This window comes from Rhincodon typus, chromosome 2 (genome assembly GCF_021869965.1).
Source record: "Rhincodon typus isolate 14 chromosome 2, sRhiTyp1.1, whole genome shotgun sequence".
In the NCBI taxonomy this organism is placed as follows: domain Eukaryota; kingdom Metazoa; phylum Chordata; class Chondrichthyes; order Orectolobiformes; family Rhincodontidae; genus Rhincodon; species Rhincodon typus.
Window position 1 is genome coordinate 43,329,609 of NC_063333.1, and position 21,491 is coordinate 43,351,099.

The following is a 21,491-nucleotide window of genomic DNA, read 5'->3' on the forward strand; positions in this document are numbered from 1 at the left end:
TAAAACAAGCTCTTCATCCCAGGCATCAGTTCAGTGAACTTTCTGTGCATTGATTTTAGTAGAATTATATCCTACCTAAATAAGGAAGGAAGTTGCCACTGTCCTGGAGCTAACAGTGCTGCTGTCTGAGTTTAACTTGAGGGTTACCATTCTTCAAGTGAGGTACATGGTTAAGAAAGCCGGACTACATGCATCACTCTGTATCTCAATTTTGCCATCCATCCAACTGAGCTAACCAACTATTGATTTATTTGCATCTCACTCTAAATTTTGGGCTGGGGCGTGTGGTTTCAGTGTTGGAGGTTTGATAGGAAAGCAGGATAAATGATCTTAATTCTCACAGCTGGGGACAAGTATTTTTGATCAACCTGTTTTCAGGCATGTTATAGAATAGAAATGTATTGCCACATGTACTTTTACATGAAAAGTACAATGAACAGTTTTATCAGTCATCCCCACCTCGTCACCTTTAATGACGGAAGTCATACATAATTTTTTTTAAAAAAGTAAAATAAAGACAAAGTTCATCACAGTTCAGTTAACAGCACCTGGGCTCAGGGAAAGCTGATCAAGGAATGATGGAACACCCGGAACACACCTCTGGGCAGGAGGGACTTGAACCTGAACCATTTGGTCCGGCCATACAGACAGTAATACTGCACCACAAGGATGTCTAAATTCCACCAATGGTTACCGTGGCATTTCAACTCGCACCCTGAGAGCATTCATCTAGTGTTCTTGGTTATTAGACTCAGGACATTACCACTGCATCACTGTGTCTCTCCCATAGCTGGGGGTACCTTTCCAGAAAGCTGTTTTTGACCAATAATTGTTCCTTATAGCGCAATGTTGATGCATGCAATTTGTAATCATTTCATTGCAGTTAACATTATATTCTTTCATTACGTACTGAGAGTTTGTGGGTCTGTTTAAACTATATTTAGATTGTGAAACCTTTTTGTACAACAAGTTTTTAAATTGAATTTGTATCTAAATTTGTGTAACTTGTTGACCAGCACTTAAATCTGCACTGAACAATTCATAACGTGGGCTGTGTGGTTTCTAATGAGCAAGTATTGATTCAAGCCTGATGTGTTGTAACCTGTTTTATTGCTATTGATTTGAGTTTTTCTGACTCCCATAGGCAAATAAGTATACATTTGTTCTTTGATTAAACCATTGGGATCATTTTTGTTTCCTTTTTGTTCAATTTGCACAGTAAAGAAAGCACATCACTAGATGTTTGAAAGTTACCGATATAATTTACAAGCCTTATTTTTGGTCAATTGTTCATCATTAGTCCAGGCAGATGTTTTTTACCTCATGGGAATGGGGTAGGCAATTCCACCTTTTGGACCTGCTCTCCCAATGAATTTCATCATGACTGATCTGTAGCTTATGAATCCAGCCACTGGTCCCACTGGACATTTGGATCTCGGATAAAATTTTCATAAATCTTTCTTTTGTTTTGTTTAGTTGGTTAACGTGGTTATTTACATCAGGTTGCAGATTTCCTTTGATAGCAGAGAAGATTCATGCACAAAAGAAGAAATGTTTTGAAAAACAAAACAAGCTATGTAAACGTTGAAGGTGGTTAGCAAGATGCAAAACAAAGTTTCATCCTGTTTCTTGATGTTACCCATTGCAGAGACTCCGGTCCAGAGAAATTATATCCCATAACTTGACACTTTCGGGTTCTACTTAGCTGACTCTTGACAGTTTCTTGGTCTAGGTCTGTGGAGACAGTTCGATGAATTCTTCTCAAACTTGTTGACATAAACTTTTCTGAAAGTCGGAGAGTTTAAACTTTCACAGTTCTGATAACCTGCAGATTTCTACCACACTATCCTGGTTGCGAAGTTTCACAAACTAAATTCAATGTTGAGGCACTCTAAACTACTCTTAGTAGAGAAACTAAACTGGCTTCTAGACTCCACATTTGATGTCTTCTGAACTAAACTGAGAAACTTACTTCTGAACTGAATTTAAAAAACTAGTTGCTCATCCAACAATCTTCTGAATTGCGAACAAAGCTAATGGCCTTAAATGTTTACCTGTCGTAAACCACAACAGTGTAAAACTCTTTTTGCACTGCCACCCAAGGGTTTGCATCATCTGTTCTCTGACATACATGGGATTAGGTCACTGTTAAAGAAGAACTCTCCAGCCATTTTGTTAAGGAAAACCCTTCACAAAATTAACCAATGTTCATTATGCAATACTTTGAAATGCAGTCTCCAAAAATACAGTGCATGTAACTATACTACACACAGTTCATCATAACCTTAATTCTCCACTTACTAGATTTTGTTCTGGAACCTTTAATACTCTTGCTTAAAACAAAAACTCCACTTTGATTTTTCAAATGATGTGGCCTCAAACAGGTGCTCCTTCCATTTGGAGCACATGAACATGAAGTTTTTAAACATGGATTTGGGGCTAAATATGTACTGATTACATTGTTGGTGGTTCTCATCATAACGTTATATTCCAGCTGATGTTACTTCTGGACAAGTTAGATCCCAGAATGAAATCCGATTTGCTCGATAATTTTTTTTTGTAATTAATGCAGCACTCTTTCAAACATAAACACACACAGATTTGGTTTTGGCAATGAAAACAGAGTTTATTTCACAGAAAAAAAAAGAAAATAATCTAAGCTATTTAAATAAAACACGTTTTGAAACCTTTGAAAACACAGCAAGATAAAGTCCTGTCTACTCCCCCACATTATCACTTTGCAGTTACTTACCATAAAACAAAACAAAAAAAACAACCTTCCCTGCCCAATCGTAGTTTGATTAAACTGCTTTTCTCCCACCTCCCCCATCCCCATCACACTCCACACCCCAGTTCCTATTCTGTGAGCTGTGAAGTATTTTCCTTGAATTCTCTTGGATTTTCTCAGCCTGAAATGACCACTGAGGTTACACGTTCCCTTAACTGTTCTAAACAAACGCCCCATTTTTTTCTTGGAGAAACTATTCTTATGTCTGACTTTAGTCAGGTTTTTAAATGGAATTCAGAAGATTTTAACTAAATTTAAGGAAAACTTGCTCATCATGGTTTCGGCTAATGGCTTATACTAATAGACTCCTGTTGTAAATTCTCATAATATAAACAAACTTCCTTTAACTCCTTCAAGGAGGTCTTTAAATTATCTGCTCTCTAACATGCATACTGATTTAAAAAGACTGACCTAGTTATTTATTGAACCAATTTGTAAAAAAAAAAGACCAATGTCCATATGCCACCAGTTTGAAATTCATTTGAATATATAAATCACACACCATTCATCACAACATACAATGAACTGCTGCATTGGGAAATATATTGAAATCTGTAGCCTCGATATTTTGGCAGGTTGCCGAAGCCGGAACTGGAGTTTTAGACAGAAATCTAGAAGTTTGCCTGTAGGGGGTAGTGTTTGAGTTTTACAGCCTCGGTCTTTCAGCCTCTATAGGTTTTCCATCCATAAGTCTGACTGAAGACTTGGCATGGAGTCAGACAGGGAGCATTTCAGAGCAAGCTGTGAAACAAAGGAATGGCTGGTGGTCTTTTGGATGATGGGAGTAGTGGGCTTCTGATGGCCATGTGGGATTGGGAACGTGGGTGGCCAGAGGACGCATCCTGTGAAAGCATATCTCTTCTCCCCCAAAACTGTCCTCATCAAGTCTTAGTATGTATTTCATACACTATTGAAACAGCTTGCACCCCAAAGAAAATGCTCAATTAACAAAACTTACCCTGTGACCTAATATGCTAATTGTTTAATGTTTATAGATTTCAAATGCTTGCAGCTTGCACTAATAATAATTTAAAATGCCTGGATGATTATCACTTTTATAAGGCTGTATTGAAAACCACATTTTAAGGAAAGTATTGCATTTTTAAAAGCTTTTTCAAATAACCTGTTGTTCCTGTACCATTCATTGGTTCTGTACAAAGTATAGAGGGCATGAATGGGCATAGTAATGCTATGGATTGGCATAGAAGTTGTAGGAGGGCATGAAGTGGCATAGATGGTGCATGGGGAGTTTGGAGGTGAGAGGACGAAGGACAGTGCCACATTTTGCTGTCATTATTACTGTCTGAGGTGGGCCGTTTTCAAACAGTTGCAGAAGCAGCAAGCTCTTGCGCTCATGCTTTCTCTCACACTCTACCCACCTTGAAGCTGAACATCTAGCCAACTCTGTCTCGATTGTCATTTTCAAAAACATGAAGAATTCTTAAAATTGTTTTACTTGTTGGGAATGGGTAGTCACCATCATACTTTTGGGTACACATTGCAATGAACTGCCCCATGCTTGTTTACCCAAAAAAATAATAATTTTCTGTTTAGTAGTTATACTTTGCTTCTACTCACACTGGCATTAATTATAAAATGAAAAGTGATATTGAGTGATATGCAAAAGTGATATTCCTGCTCTGCTACTTTTCAGGTGTTCCAGCAAATATAGCTGACCTGAGGAATCTGGAAGTACTGAATGTTTTCAACAATCAGATCGAAGATCTTCCAACGCAAATAAGTAGCCTACAGAAACTAAAGCATCTTAACCTTGGGTAGGTAAATCTTAATGGGCAGTTGAATTGCACTATACTGTGTTGGGTCAATAAAGAAACAGGAAAAATGAGACCTGGACAGAAAGTAGAAATGGAGGGAGGCGTTCCCAAATTCAACATCTTTTCCCATATTCTGCATAACCTATTTAGAAGATGAATTACAGATAAGCTACACAATTCGAAAAGCCATTTTTTTTCTATTCTCAGCCCCTTCCCCAAACATTCAACCTCCCACAGCAGCATCCTGCAGAAAGACACAGTCTCCCTTGTTGAAGAAGAACATTTCAGTTTGCTATGGGTTGTGACAATACTCTGGCAGGAGCCACACCACTAGCCAGACTGTTGCATGACAATTAGGCCACAAATGTAGAAAATTATCTAGGTATGTCCTGTCTGCGCAAAGCCAAACAAACCTAAAGATGCAGAAAACAGCTCCATTAATCTACACTTGATTATTAGCAAAGTTAATGAACGTGTTGTTGGCAATGCTATCAAGTAGCACTTGCACAACATTTTTAAAATAAAACAGAAATTGCTGAAAAAGTTCAGCAGGTCTTGCAGCATCTGTGGAGAGAAATCAGAGTTAACGTTTTGGGTCCATGATCCAATGACCCTGTTCTGAGGAAGGATGACCGGACCCGAAACGTTAACTCTGATTTCTCTCCACAGATGCTGTCAGACCTGCTGAGCCTTTCCAGCAATTTTTTTTTTGATTTCCAGCATCCTCAGTTCTTTCAGTTTTTATTTTGCATAACATTAGCCTGCTCACATACTCAGTTTGGATTTAGCCAGGGCAACTCAGCCCCTAACCACATCTTCACTGTTTTGATCAAAACATGGACAAATGTGCTGAACACCAAAAGTGAAATGCCAGTGACTGCCCTTTACATCAAAGCAGCATTTGATCATGTGTGGCACCAGGGAGCCCGAGTAAAACTGGATTCAGTGGGAGTCTGGTTGATTGGCTGGACCCCAACCTAACACAAATGAAGATTATTGAGGTTGCTAAAGGCCAATTATTTCAGCCCTAGTACATTGCCAAACATCTTCAGTTGCTTTATCAAGACCTTCTCCCCATTGTAAGGTCAGAACTAGGATTTTCATTGAAGCTTACTCCATATTCAGCATCACTCATGATGATTCAGACACCGAAACAGTCCATGTCAAAATGGGGCAATCTGTAAATTACATCTAGGCTTGGACGAATAAGTGGCAAGTAGCATTTGTACCTTGAAAGTTCCATCTTCTACAAGATACAACCTGGTGATCATTCACATTCCTTAACATTCGATGATATTTTCATTTCTGAATCCCCCGCTATCAACGTCCTAATTTCACCACTGACTGAAACTAAATTGGATTAGCCATAAAATACATTGACTCCAGGAGCAAGTTAGAGGCTGGGAATTCTGTGGCAATTAATTTACATTGGATTTGTACCTTCTACATTGGAATCACAGAGTGTGTTGGGACGCTTTGCACTTGCTAGATGATTGTAGCTCCAGCAGCATTCAAGGAGCTTTGTTATCCAGGACAAAGCTGACCTGCTTAAATGATGCCACATCTGTCACCTTTAAACGTGCACACCATTTGCCACAGTGGCAACAATATTGCACTACACTATCTCACCAAGTCTCCTTTGACAGCACCTTCTAAACCCACAAACTTGATCACCCAGAAGAACAAGGACAGCAGGTGCAGACCACCACCTGCAAGTCTCTCTCCAAGCTGACATTAAACTATCACGATTCCTCTAATATCAGTGGGTCAAAATCCTGGAACACGCTCCTTAACAGCACTGTGGATCTATCTCCCAAGAGGGAAGTGATGGCCTAGTAGTATTATCGCTGGACTGTTAATGCAGAGACCCAGGTACTGTTCTGGGGACCTGGGTTCAAATTTGAATTCAGTAAATAACTGGAATTAAGAGTCTGATGATGACCGTGAATCCATTGTCGGGAAAAACCCACCTGGTTCACTAATGTCCTTTAGGGAAGGAAATTACCATCCTTACCTGATCTGGCCTACATGTGACTCCAGAGCCACAGCAATGTGGTTGACTCTTAACCCCGCTCTGGGCAATTAGGGATGGGCAATAAATGCTGCCTGGCCAGTGACGCCATGAATGTGCCTAATTTGTGCCTATTTCATTTTATTCAAAACACGTGTCTTTAGATGAAAACATTTTGCTAAACAGGATTTGAAACTAAACGCTTAGCAGGTAAAAGGCTTGCATTCTGAAGTATGTTTCCCTTTCACCAGTAAGCCTCCACTCTAAATCTTTTGACCCTTCCTATCTGAAAGAGTATATATGAATCTTATGATTTGTGTTCATTATCTAGTTGGAAGCTTACCATTGGACTATTGTAAATGGACACAAAATTGATTTTACAAGCATGAACTATGTTTAATACATTTTTGTTGATCTATAAAATTTAAAGTAACAGTTTTTTGTCATCTTCTGTCATTTGTGAGCTATCAGAGAATTTGGTGAAAACTGGACTGACATTAATTTCCTTTAAACCTGGTAACCAGAAACTGACAGTCAAATTGCTGACATGGAGCAGAGAGAACCGCTGTGGCCAAAAGTGTGAAATACTGTACATGCTGGAAATCTGAAATCAAAACAAAATGCTGCAAGGACTCAGTAGACTTGGTAACACCTGTGCAGATGTTGCAGGTAGTTGATCATTCAACAGAATTGGGAGTGCTTAGAGATGTTTTTAAACTAAGCAGGAGCAAAAAAAGAAGAATGACTCATTGTCATATAAATAGCACTTGTCCTCACCACTGGATATCCTGAGGTGACTTTCGATCAATTAAATAGTTTAAAATGTAGACACAATTGTATGTAGGAAACATAATGCCATTTTGTGTTCAACAAGTCCTCTAAATTAGCAATGTGATTATGACAATATAGTCTCTTAGTGAAGTGGATTTCTGGAATAAATATTGATGGTAATAACTATAAAAGTTGTGCTACTGGATCTTTTACTTAAATTTGAGAGGGTACTTAAATTTAACATCTCAGCTGAAAAGCAGCACCTCTGATAATGCAGCACTCCAACAATACTGCACTGGAGTGGCAGCCTTGGATTTTACACTGAAGTCTTGGAGTGGTACTTTAACCTAGAGCCATGTGACTTGAAGGCAAGCATACTACCAATGAATCATTCCTGACTCCTAAAGGTGTGAAGAAACAAACAGGGAAGGCCTTGAATTTGGAAAGCAGGAGAGATTAAATGACAAAAGGAGTGACCTTGAAAAACTGAAAAGCAATTCTAATGGGATGATCAAAGGAACCAAAAGATGTTTCTGGAGGAGGTGTGAATGGGAAGATGATCGAATTTCTGCCAACGGGTATTGTCCAAAAATAGGACCGAAGCTTTGATTGCAAATCATACAAATTCCATGTTGAATCTAGAAGCAGCGAAGTACCTAATAAAAAATTGATCAGCTATTCTTTGACCTTGTGCTGATGGGGGACTGTAGCGGAGTGGAGGAGAGAGAAAATGCGAGGCTGCTAGGAGGAAAAAAGAAGCATTAATTCTGTGCAAGTTTTGTTATGTTACGTCCTGCAGTGCCATCTTTAAATGGGCAACTGCTTCCCTGTCACTTGAGAATGACCTCACTTTCCTTTTGCTCTTTGCACAACCTTGAGGTGGCATTCATAGGATACTCAGCCATTAATCTTTCAGGACAGTCTTTAAGGCATTTTTTTCAAGGATTTTAAACCAGATTATTCACAGATGGAGAAATAGACATTTTTTAAAAAATAAACTTTTGGGCTGGATCTCACCAGAAATTGACTAGTGTCCAATATTAGTGAGTTTCATGGAGAATTTCTGTCTGTGAGCCCCGAAGAGTTTTCTCACGGCTGTCTTGCTCCTACACCACATAGCATAGTGCCCTGCTTGTTGTATTCTCTCATTCTGCACTGGTTAAAATGTTGGCCTCTGCTGGGACAGAACAAACAACAGTGGATGTTGGATATCTGAAACAGAAAGAGAAATTGCTGTTGAAGGCTTAGCCAGTCTGGCAGCATCTGTGGGAAGAATGCAGAGCTATGCTTCGATGAAGGGTCACCAGATTCAAAATGTTAACTTTACTTTCTTCCCATAGACCTGTTGAGTTTCAGCAGCGATTTCTGGTTTTGTTTCTGAGTTCTGTGGGACCTTGTTGGGTCTCTGCCACCGGGGCCATCTTTAAAACCCAGCCGTGCACCCGGTCAAGCACTGCAGTCCACAGCCGACCTGCACTTGTTGTTTTATTTTTCCTGGAGGTATCAGACAGAGGGTAATTACCACCTCTCACTGACGTGTTCCTGGAGGTCCCGCAGAATGAGGGGGTGTCCCTGCAAGTGGGAGCTGAAGTCACTAGTGTGTCCCCTGACCTTCAAGTTGGCAATTGTCACTATCCAATTTCTATCCAGCAAGACGGATAGTGGGAAATTGCAAATCAATGATGTGAGCTAATGTGACAATCAGGATGCTAACGCATGCAAACAGACCTCTTGTCACTCACTAACAAGAAAATCGTTTCACTGTTCAACACTTATTTGGAAAATGGGTCGTTTTGCTCTCACTAGTGGGAAATTCCTCACTGGCAATCTCGTGCAACTCCCCAACTTTTCTCATAAAGTTTATTACCTGGGAAAATTCCCATCCATAGTGATAAAAGTAGTTCTAGTGCAATTAATCAAACTGCACTAGGCTACCACTCTTAAATACATCAGTGGATAGTTTTTTACTTGAAATAAAAAGAAACCATTGTATTATCTTTAGACCATAAGAAATAGGAGCAGAATTAGGCCCAAGCGGAATCCTGCAGCCCAATGGTATCAATGTGGACTTCACAAGCTTCAAAATCTTCCCTCCCACTACCGCATCCCAAAACCAGCCCAGCTCGTGCCCGCCTCCCTAACCTGTCCTTCCTCCCACCTATCCCCTCCTCCCACCCCAAGCCCCACCCACATCTCCTACCTACTAACTTCATCCCGCCTCCTTGACCTGTCCGTCCTCCCTGGACTGACCTATCTCCTCCCTACCTCCCCACCTACACTCACCTCCTCAGTTCCTTTGTCTGGATTGTTAACATACAATGTGAATAGTTGTGGACCCAATACTCATCCCTGCGGAATGCCACTAGTCACTGGCTGCCATCCTGAAATCCTTTATCCCTACTCTCTACTTTCTGCCATTCAGCCAATTCCCTACCTATGCCAGGATTTTGCCCTAACACAGTGGGCTGTTATCTTTATTTAGCAGCCTCCTGTGCAACACTTAATCTATTTGGATTTCCAGATAGCCTTTGACTATGTCCACTGGTTCTCTTTTATTTAACTTGCTGCTGCAAGAATTTTACAGATGTGTCAGGCATGATCTCTCCTTCATGAGCCAGTGCTGATTCAGCCTTTTTTACTATGCACTTCCAAGTCCTCATCCTTAATTAAGAATCTTAGCAATGACAGAGGCCAGGCTCACCAGCCTCTAGTTTCCTCTCTTCTTTCTCCCTCTCTTCTTAAACAGGGGTGTTACATTAGTCATTTTCCAGGCATCTGGGACCCTGTCTGACTCTAGGATTCCTGAGAGATCACTTCCAATGCCTCTACAATCACCTTGGCCATCTCCTTCGGAACCCTAGGGTGTAGCCCATCCGGTCTGGTTGATTTATCAGCATTCAGACCTTTCAGCTTCCCCAGCGCTTTCTCCTTAGTGTTGCCACTACACTCTGCTATTGGTGTCTTCCACCACGAAGACTGATGCACGGTACCTATTTGGTTCCTCTTCCATTTCTTTGTTCCCCATTATGACTTCTCCAGCCTCATTTTCCAGTGGTCCAATTTCCACTCTTGCCTTTCTGTTACGCTGTTCTATTGCACTGGTTCATGGATGGTTTAATATTTGTGACTGCAAATAGATTTGGACCCCCGAGTTGTAACCTAATCGGCACATTTTGGGTACAATTTCCTAGTTAGTAAATGAGCCAACATTATCTTCTCAGGGAATTTGGGCCTACCATCTATCAAATTGTCAGAAAAGAACCTCAACTCAGTTTTTAATGTAGTGAAATGTGTATTCACATGTGTTGAGAATAAAAACCCATTTTATTGTATTTCATTTCTTTCCAACAGCATGAACAGGTTGAACTCTCTGCCACGAGGATTCGGGTCTCTGCCAGCCCTGGAAGTGCTTGATTTGACATACAACAACCTGAGTGAAAATTCTCTACCTGGCAACTTCTTCTACCTCAGTATGGAACTTTATGTTTTAAAAAGCTTTTTATTTATTTTTGGTAGCCTGCATCGACCAGCGATATAAGTGAAATTAGTTAGTGCTATTGCCAGTTCCAGATTCCAGTCTGTTGTGGGCACTTGATCCTTAGCCTGGTTGTCCCTACAGGAGACAATTTGAAAGGGCGAACACTGCAAAAACTGAACTGAATATAAGCACTTGACCTTGTCAAAATACTTCAAAATATGTCGGATCAATTGGTCACCTTTGCTTTTACAAAATGCAAATGCTTCCTAATGTCACGTATATCATAACTTTAACTACTGTGCAACTATTTTGCAAATTCGTTCAAGTTAGAATTACTTGCAAGTGATTTGGAGAAAATTATTGCGTTGAGAATAGAGTTTTATTCTCAATTAATGTCAGATAACTTAAATGATTAGACTTATGAAGCTTTGTATCCAATTGTCCTTTTTTCTTCTATAGCAGCATATTTTTGTTTCAAATTCAGCGTGGAGTCAGTCTTTCCCCAAATTGCAGAAGCATTTGTTTTCTAAATTCTTTCATTGGATCAGGCATCACTGGTTGCACGTCCATAATTGTCTTTGAACTGAGTGGCTTGCGAGGCAATTTCAGAAAGTAGGTAAGAGTCACCCACATTACTGGAGACCACACCAGGTAAAGGCAGCAGGTTTCCCTCTCTAAAGTACCTTAAAGAACAAGGGATGGGTTTTTACAACAATCGATGATGGATTGCTGTGGCCACTATTAGCTTTATATGCTAGGTTGAGGAATTTAAATTCAAATTCCATTGAAAGATCAGGAAATGAAAGCTCGGCTCAGTAATGGTGGCCATAACAGCCATCAGCCATTGTCGTAAAAAAGATCCATCTGGTTCGCTGATGTCCTTCAGGAAGGAAATTATTTAGTCAGCCCAACGCGAGTCTCTGGGTCCATATAGAAAGATGTTTGACTGTTAAAGCCCTTTGAAATAAACTAGCAAGCTACTAACTTCAAGAGGCAATTATAGAAGGACAAATTATTTCTGGCCTTAAGTAGTGCACACATCCCACGAAAGAATAAAGAAAAAGAGATTAGTTTTTCAAGAAAAAATATCCCTTTATAGTTTCAGTATATTGTTGAGTGGTTGATTATCAATTATAGTCTACCTGTATAGCACTTTTCATTGTCATGGCAATCTGTCATCACCAGCCTAGAGATTTTATTCAGTTGGCTATTAGTAAAGCATAAAATCCAGTTTCTTAGTGCCCAGACCTAAGAAGGCCACTTAGCTCTTTGAGAGTGAGCTATCCCATTAGGCCTACTTCACTGCTTTTTGTCCATACTCTTGCACATTTTCACTTTATAACTATTGATCCAAATCACTTTTTGAAAGTTATCTGAACTACTTCCTCCATCCTTTTTCAAACAAGGCACTCCAGATCCTAACTAACTTTGTAATTTATTTTCCATATGTCATGTCTGATTCTTTTGTCATTTATCTTTAAATCTATGTCCCCTTTTATCGACCTTTCCCTACTGCAAACAGTTTTTCCTTATTTTCCCTATCGGTGAAACCTTGAAGAATTTCACTTCTCCATAAGATCTCATTTTAACATTGTGTTGTAAAGAGAATTAGCTACAAATTCACTCGTCTTTCCACGTAACAGACGTTTTCAATCCCAGTATCATTGTAATGTATGTCCTCTGTATATTTACATACTAGAGATGTTCCTGATAGTGTGGCACCCAGAAGTAGGTAGAATACACCAGCTGAGGTATGTTTTTTATAAAGGTATTGTATTTGGTCTCTATTTATAAACTAGAGGATTCCATACTCGTTTTAAACAGGCGCCTTAATGCTGTCCTGCCATCTTCAAAGTCTCTATTCACCTGAAGTCTGTTGCTGTCCTCCTTGCTGTTTCCTACACAGCTGTATAACTTAAACCATGAGCAAGAGAAATTAGGAAGCATTCTTTTATAGGGAATCAAGTTTAAATGTAGGAAAGCATTGCTATGGCTGTAGAGAGCCATATGAGACTGCATTTGGGGTCCTACATTCCGTTTTGTTCCCCTTGTGTAGGGATGAATATAATTGCTTAGAAGCAATTTACAGAAGGTTCACTCAATGGATTCCTGAGATGGAAGTGTTATAATCCAGTAGGGTCTGATATTTACCCATTGAAATTTCAAAGAACAAGGGGTGATTTTATTGAATCATAAGATCCTGAGGCGATTCAACACATAAATGTATAACTACATTCCTGTGTAACTTAGACAAAATTTTACAACCATTGATGCTTTTACCCCAAGTCCGGCTCAGTGATACAGTGGTGCCAGTACTGATCTCTGGGTTACATGTCTGTCCAGTTTGGGAAAAAAATGTTTATTGTGACGCTGTGCTTTCTGCAACATAGACAATCTCATGTCCATGCAGCCACTGTTCCTTTAATTTCATGTTTCATTGTTGCCAGTCCTGTTGACCTGCTCTCCTTACTAACAGCTGGGGTGGTGGTCTTGTGCTAACATAGTGGGAGCTGTCCCACTGCCTTGCCAAACAACAGCCTGACATTGTGTGGCTCAATGAAAATTCCAGGAGGGAATATTAGGATCAACACTAGGCATTCCTAAAATGAGGGGTCAACCAGGACAACGTGAAGGCCAAACGACAGAAGCAGCATGCGCTAGATAGGGCCAAGTGACCCCACAACCAATGGATCGGATCAGATTTATGCTCTACAGTCCTTTTGCAGCCAGTCACACATCATTGCCAATGGGGATATTTATGGAGTTTCCTGCCCCCCACTTGTTATTTAATTCATTAAATTACAAGTTGGGGCAGGAAACTCCAAAAATGTCCCTATTGGCAATGATATGTGAGCCCAACGCATCAGTGTAAAAGACAAAGCTGAAATATTTTCAACAATCTTCAGCCAGAAACACCTATGGGATGATACATCCTAGCTTTCTTCCAAGGTCTCCCATATTACAGGTGCCAGTTTTCAGCCACTTCAGTTCCACATGATATCAAGAAATGGTTGATGGCACTAGTTTCTTCAGAAGCCATGAGCCTTGGCAATATTCAGGCAAGTTACTAAAGACTTGTGCTCTAGAACTTGCCACACCACTGGCCAAACCGTTATACTATAACTGCAACACCGGCATTTACCGAACAATGTAGAAAATTGTCCAGCTGTATCCTGTTCACACAAAGCAGGACAAATCCAACCCAGCCAATTACTGCCGTATCAATCAACTTTTGATCATCAGCAAAGTGATAGAAGGTGTTGTCAATGGTGCTATGAAGTGTCAATTGCTCTTCCAATATCCTAAACACTCACTCCTTCCTCTGGCGCACAGAAATAGCAATGTGTTCCGTCTAAAAGATGCACTACAGCGATTCATCAAGACTTCCTTGACAGCAAACCCATGACCTCTACCACCTAGAAAGACAAGGGCAGTAAATGCACTGAAGCACTACCACCGACATACTTCCTTCTAGCAACATACCATCTTGTGTTGGAAATTTATCACCATTCCTTCTCTTTGGTGAGGTCAAAATCATGAAACGTGCTCCATAACTGCACTATGAGTGTACCTACTGATCCCCATATAGACTTCAAGAAGGTAGCTCACCACACCCTTCCCAAGGTCAGGAAGTGCTAGGCTAGCCAATGATACCCATAGCTTGTGGTGGGGAGGTGGTGGGAAAGTAACTTTCAATTTGTTATTCAAACTCTGCCATGCAAGGCTGAAGCATATAATTTCTTATCTAGTCCATATGTGTCATTTATGCTATTTATAACCTTTTTACCCAGTGTGGAAGAATACAAGTTTAAATTGTTGATAAATGAATTGAATTTACATTCTGATATTAACTAAATGTCACTTTCTTGAGTGTCATATTTTACCTTTGGCATTTTTTATTTTCTTGAGTCCTTAATGTTGTCAGTATAATCAATTTTATCTACCTGCCTACATACTTGCTGAGAATGCACTTATCTATTTACGTAGAAATACTTTGGAACCTTGATTGTGCAGATAACATCCTTGATGTCACACACTATTTGCTCCTAAAATTTCAATGTCCAGAAGGTGATCATTTAGCCCAAGGTACATATGCTCATTGTGATCGAATCCAATTTAGTCCCAAACCCAGCCTTTTCCCTATACTCCGGCAAGTTAATACACTATCATTAAGTGTTCAATTGCCTCGTGAAAGCTCAAGCAGATCTGATTCTTCTACTTTCTTCAGATAGTGCATTACAAATTTTAATGATGCAATGTATGAAAACATTTCTCCTTATTTCTCCTCTAGTTATTTGTTAATTATCTTCAATATATGATCTCAGGTTACCATGGCATTTGTACCAAGCCATTCAGTTTTCTGTATTGTATTTCCTTTAGATGTCCCCTCAATCCCCTCTGCTGTAAGGAGAACAATATCACTTCCTTCAGTCTCTTTTAAATGCCTTCATTTTTGATAGCAGCTTGATAAATTTCCTTTCAACCATTTCCATGACTTTGACATTGTGATGTTTGATGCACAGATTCCTGCACAATATCCTTCCAGACATTTGTAATGGTTTGTTATGCCTTCCTTGTTTTCACTGCATCAGCAGTCACTGCCCCTATTTACAAAGGTAAATATAGCCTATGTTTCAAAGCTTCATAAGCTTGACACTTAAACACGTGTAAAAATGTACCTTCCGGTCTTTTGGTTTCTCTGTCCGAATGGTATGATTTAAATTATCCTGCCTCTCCAGTTTGTTTCTCTGAAAGGGGATTAGTTTTCCAGTTATCCACATAAAATTGCATCTGCTAGCATTTGCCTATCCATCAGACTTTTTTTGTCTTCGTGAAGTCTACTAGCATCTCATTCACTATTTGCTGTGTTAAATTTTGTATGATCCTCAAACTTTCAAAAGTTTACACCCGGCATCCATGTCCATATCATTTGATATACCAATGAAAGAAGTGATCCTCACACCAAACCTTGATGGGCTCTGCTGCTGACTTCCCTCCAGTTAGAAAAATATCAACTCGTAAATACGCTGTCGCTCAGCCTTTGAACATTGCATTCCCAAGTTACCAACAATCCCTTAATACCCTGTGCTTCTGTGTTTCAAATAAGGCTATTATGCAGTATTTCATAAAATACTTTTTGTAAATCCATATATGTGTTCACTACCCCCATCAGACACAATTTGTCTTTTAACAAATCTGAACTGGCTGTCTCTTACTAACCCAGGCTTTTACAGATGAACTTTCATTTTTTTCCTTCAGCATGGTCACCAGTTTGTTCACGGCTGATGTCAGCCTGACTGGACTGTAGATACCAAGCTTATCCCATTGAACAGGGATATAAAATTTACAATCCTTGATTCTTCAGGAATCACTCCCGTGTTCAAGAGGGTTCAATGACTGTGGACAGAGCTCCTGCTGTCTATGTTTGATTTGCTCAACAACCTAGCATTCTATCTGGTCCAGATGACATGTCAACTTTGAGTGATGCCATCCTGTTTAGCATAGCCTGTCTTTTTTCTCCCACTTCTTATTCCCTTCCACCTTGAATGCTAACTTTAATGCAGTGATGTGGAGATGCTGGTGTTGGACTGGGGTGGACAAGGTCAGAAGTCATAAGACACCAGGTTATAGTCCAACAGGTTTATTTGAAAACACAAGCTTTCGGAGCACAGCTGTTTTGTCAGGTGAAGTGAATGTTGAGAGGCCGATTTGCATGCATCAGTTTGCATTAACATTTAATTTCACTTATTCTCATGAATACGCAGCCTCCATTCTCCCAGCCACCGGGTAGAAACCAGGTGGCGACAAATCCTGACATGAAAGAGTCTGCACTTCGATGCTGCACCTAGGTGCCAGTGCACACTGCTCATTGGAGTGCTGCTGCAAAGACATTTTGCCCCCTGGGAAAGGCTGCTTCTCAGGGCTGCTCACTTGCTTCCCTTAGTGGTTTGTACCCAGTTCAGTGCTCGCAGCTTTTTTGCCTAGCCTTGCTCTGTTGTCCTTTGAGCCATTGGCCAGAGTTTAAAGGCCCACAGTATTTCTGTCTTGCCTTGCTGCTTAGCACAGACCCAAAGCTAGGCAACTTATCATACTTGTCACAGTAATCAGTCAAGTGGGTGGACATGTTGCTATATAGCATTGTGCTATGTCAGTCAATCACACTGTACCAGCATGACCGTTCACTTCCTGTACATGCAATGTCTTAATGGAGTTTTCTTGGGGGGGCGTGGTTTTAGCTCCTGATCTCAGTCCGGGAGCTTGGATATGGTCAGTGTATGTCTGGGGTGGACAGGGACATGGGGTCCATAGTCCATTCCCCACTCTGCAGTTCTGCAGGCTGAAGATGAGGTTCTTATGTTTGGATTGGTCTAGGCGGTGAACATTCAGTACATTCTCGACAGAGTTTACCCTCATAATCTTAGCACAGGGGGATAGAAAGGACTCAGAAAAGCTGGGAGAGCAGCTGCCGTCTTTTGAGTAGGAAACGGAGGACATTACGCAAGAGAAACATCACCTTCTGTGTGACTGAGCATTGCAGATCCAGCACGACAACAAGCTGAACAGGACTTAACTGACACCCACTTCCAGTAGATCAGAGCTGGGTGCAGTGACCAATTATTGACTATAAATTTGTTGGTACTGAAAAGATGATGTTTCTGTTCTAAAGGGGTAATGGGGCTTCGAATTGTTTATATTTTGTTTGCTTTGTTTTGCTGAGTAAAAGTGAGCATTTTAAACTATCTGAAGGCTCTCCTGTGTGTGATAATTCCACATTGTTCAACGTTAAGATCGTGGGCTATACTTGGCACCCTCCCATAAATATGCCTGGTGAGGGCATGCAAAGTCTACCCTGGAACATGTTTGCCGTATAATATTTTTACTGATTTTCCTGGTCAATCCTTCTTCACAGTCCACCTGCGCTGATGCCTTCTCATTCTCAAACGCAATCCAGTAGTCCTATATCATTCCTTCCATCTAGATTCAGCACTGACTTCTTTTCGTTATGATGCTAGAAACACAGACATCAACAAAGATTTCCTGTGCATATTTTAAAAAGTTCCATTATTAGTGCTCTGTGATTTTTACATTTTCTGAGGAACAAGTCTGTAGAGAGATTTCAGTCTCCTGATCATTTGGGAGTCAATAGTACACACCCAGCAGTGTAACAGCTTTTTTTCATTAACCCTAACCAAATGGATTCAGTCTTTGAATGTTATAGTGTATTCTTCATCAGTAGACCTTTAATATTATTCTTGATCAATACTACCAGTGACCCCTCCCTCCCAACAACTTTCTCATCCTCTCCTTCATGAATATTTTGCAGCTAAAAAGGTCTAGATCCCATTTCCTGTGCTTATTTTCTGTGCACACTCTTCACTGTATCTTTATATACATGTGACAATAAATCTAAATCGATTTAAGTTGAGCCTCTGTTATGGTTGTTACCTGATAAGTCGTGTGACAAGTTGTGGCTGCAGCTCACCAACATTATTTGGAACACTGTTTGTGTTAAAACATATTTTCCAGTCTCAAGTTAGTTATTCTTTTCCTCGAGAAAGATCCCGTTTTTTGTTTCTCTGCTATTCTTTGGTTTATTCCTTGTAGTTTTCTGTGTGCCTTGTTTCTTGTATCTGCAGCTTTAATGCTGTTTTCCCCCTCCTTGCCAAATCATTTGAAATCCTTTTTCACACCACCAGTCAACCAATCCATAAGGATGTTACATCTGGGATGGGGCCAAACTATCTGGCATGTATAGATCCCTCCTGTCCCAAAATGGTCCCGCTGCGCAGGAATCTGAAGCTCTCCTTCCTGCACATTTACTTCAGCTGTGTATTCACCTACACTGTCTTCATTTGTCTACTCACTATGGCACTGCAGTGGGAATAATCACTTTTAATACAAATCACACGTTATTCGTCCTTTTAGTTTTTAGGAAAGGCAAGAATTTTTAAAAATTATTGTCTTCTTTGTTGTCCCTTACTTTCAAAGTTGACTGGAGTTAGCCACCACATTTTTTGTTGGCTAATGGCACATGAGCATCACTGGAAAGGGTAGATTATATTTCTGCAAAGAGATAGCAATAATTTCTGCATAGCTCACATTTAACATCCTTTGTGTTTCTAATTTCTGGCTGGGTGTAATTCCTGTTATTGGTATTTTTGACTGAAACCTTGAAGTTACTGTTGTTCATTCAGCTTGGCCAACTGTATAGTGGGTTGTCATCTTCCTCTATCTGTTAACATTACTGCAAAAGCTGAACAGTCTGACAGGATGCTTTTATAATCTTTCTTGCTACTCAGCTGCCATTAGAAAAGTCACTGATCTATACATCCAGCCTGCTTATCTTTATGCCTGTTGACGTAGACTGAGTATGATTGAGTACAGTGGTGTTCAGCATTTTGTCCTGTCTTTTTATCATTTATGGTAGCTTTTCAAAAAAAAGGTTGCAACGGTTAAACTTAAATCCAGTTTACAGAATATCCTACATATTTCTAAAGTGACAGTATCCTCCTTTACTTAAATATTGAATAAAACATTCCAATTGGTGCATGTGCACACTTGTCATCCCACTTTTAAACTGTCCTATTTGCCATGCACGATAGTGTAGTAATTAAGAAACGTGCTGCCAACCCTAAGTAGCTGGTTCCCTTCAGCAAAAATGAATTGAGTTAATGTTGACATTTATTTCTGTAGAGCTCCTGTGGTGACTTCAAACATTTATATATGTAAGGCCAAATCCAATGTTACTTTTGTTTTTTATTTTTAAAATATCATTTGTTCCACCTTGTATTTAAAATGAGTGCCAGAAGTCAAACATCTCTTTTTTTTTTAAAAAAAGATCTGCAGATAAAATGGAATATACTTGGCTTTGTAATGAGGAAAATGGTAAATGATGTTTGGTCAATGTATGAAGGTCTTAAATGATTTTCCATGAAAATCATGCTGTGTGCATTAAAAAAAATTGTAGAAAATTGGGTGTTAAATGTTTTCTACTCAAGGATTTTGAGAAGATTTGTAGCTCAGATTGTTGATGCAGTTGTTTTCTACTACATTGCAGTAGCAAAGGCCATAAAAGTTTGGAGTGAACCAGCTGATAACTGTTTTCATGTCTTTTAGGAGCATCAAGCATATTTTGTTACTGAAGTTGTTAATTGTGTCAATACTTCAGGATGTGGTCACTTTCCACATTCAAGCATCAACACAATAAACCAGTTTGACCTGCTTGTTATTATTAGGTGCCCTGGGCATGTCAGAGGCTTTTGCAAAGCCAAGGCTATTAATCAAACTTGACTACTTTTATTGATCAGGCCTCCATGGTCTGGTTACATGCCACTCTGTTCATATATTACTGTTTAATTTACAGCCACCTTGCGTGCACTCTATCTAAGTGACAACGATTTTGAAATCCTGCCGCCAGAAATTGCGAAGCTCACAAAGCTGCAGATCGTAAGTAATTTATCTAAATTCTTGAGAAATCAATTCACTTTTGAAGCTCGCTAAGTTCTGAATGGAATCAATTCGGATATCTCTGGGGTTTATTTTGCTGGAATAAACCACATCACGTGCACTAGCTTCTGCTCATCTGTAGACGCTTGTAATAAATTGAGATAGTGAGAGGAAGCAAGTTAAGAATTGTTTGTAAACTGTTTCATTTGAAATCTGCATTGGTCTAATAGCTCTCCATTTTCAGATCAGCCTAAGGGACAATGACCTCATATCGCTCCCAAAGGAGATTGGGGACTTGTCTCAGTTGAAGGAGCTCCATATTCAAGGAAATCGACTCACTGTGCTTCCCCCTGAAATGGGTAAGAATATGGGTCCAGTAGTCTGTCCATTTTGATAACATGTTGATATGTATTTCATGCTGCTGTTAGGAAGAAAGGTCTTACTAACACACCAGATACCAAGCATTTTAAAACACATGTTGTGTGATGCGCTAAATGTCTAAAGAACAGAAAAGTCTAATGCAGAATAATGCAAAGTAATATTTAATTAGTGATATTTTTGGTTGAAGTTACCTTTTTCTGAGAATCTGGATTGGAATGCATTCATTTGAAACTATGCCAAGAATATAAACTGAGGCAATTAAATTTCATACCCATAAGAAAATGAAAATCAATTGATTTCTCTCGTTTCAAACAACTTAAAATGTGTACATAATTTTGCACTTTTCTTATTCTGTAAATTGTAACTGAATTTTACAGGAAAGGCAAAGCTGTAAAAAAAAAAGTAATGTTATTTTTAATTTCTTACTTGGCTCAGTATTGAGCTCAGGGAATGGAAACCTCTACGTCAATTCTCTCATGTCATCTCAAATAATTTTCATGCACAGCAGTGCTGTGAAATGTAGAATGGAAGGACTCTATGATGGCACTGGTCCTGGTGTGTGGGACAGTTGTAGAGAATGGAAATTTCACTGGCTCCTCTTTGCAAATACTGGAATTTTTTTTCATGGGAACCTCAACAGTTGAGATTCAGACTTGCTGAATGGTGCACCAAGGAAGTGAAGGGACGAATCTGGTGGGTAGTTAAAAATATGAAGCACATCAAACCTGACCACAACTCACCCAATTCTGATTTTATTGAGGAGGGAGTTTTGGTCAATATTAGGTTTTAAATAGCTTTCATTCCTTCACTATCTCATTGAAAGGAAACGTTTACACTGCT

At 39.7% G+C, this 21,491-nt stretch overlaps 1 protein-coding gene across 1 annotated transcript in view; it reads left to right on the top strand.

Annotated features, from left to right (window-relative positions):
• rsu1 (Ras suppressor protein 1) overlaps positions 1-21,491 on the top strand; it is a 134,587-nt gene that overhangs the window by 37,263 nt on the left and 75,833 nt on the right. Inside the window, exons 4-7 of the mRNA XM_048615763.1 lie at positions 4,443-4,563; positions 10,697-10,815; positions 20,188-20,270; positions 20,515-20,629. Of these exons, the coding sequence (XP_048471720.1) occupies positions 4,443-4,563; positions 10,697-10,815; positions 20,188-20,270; positions 20,515-20,629 (438 nt within the window). The remainder of the gene's footprint in view (positions 1-4,442; positions 4,564-10,696; positions 10,816-20,187; positions 20,271-20,514; positions 20,630-21,491) is intronic.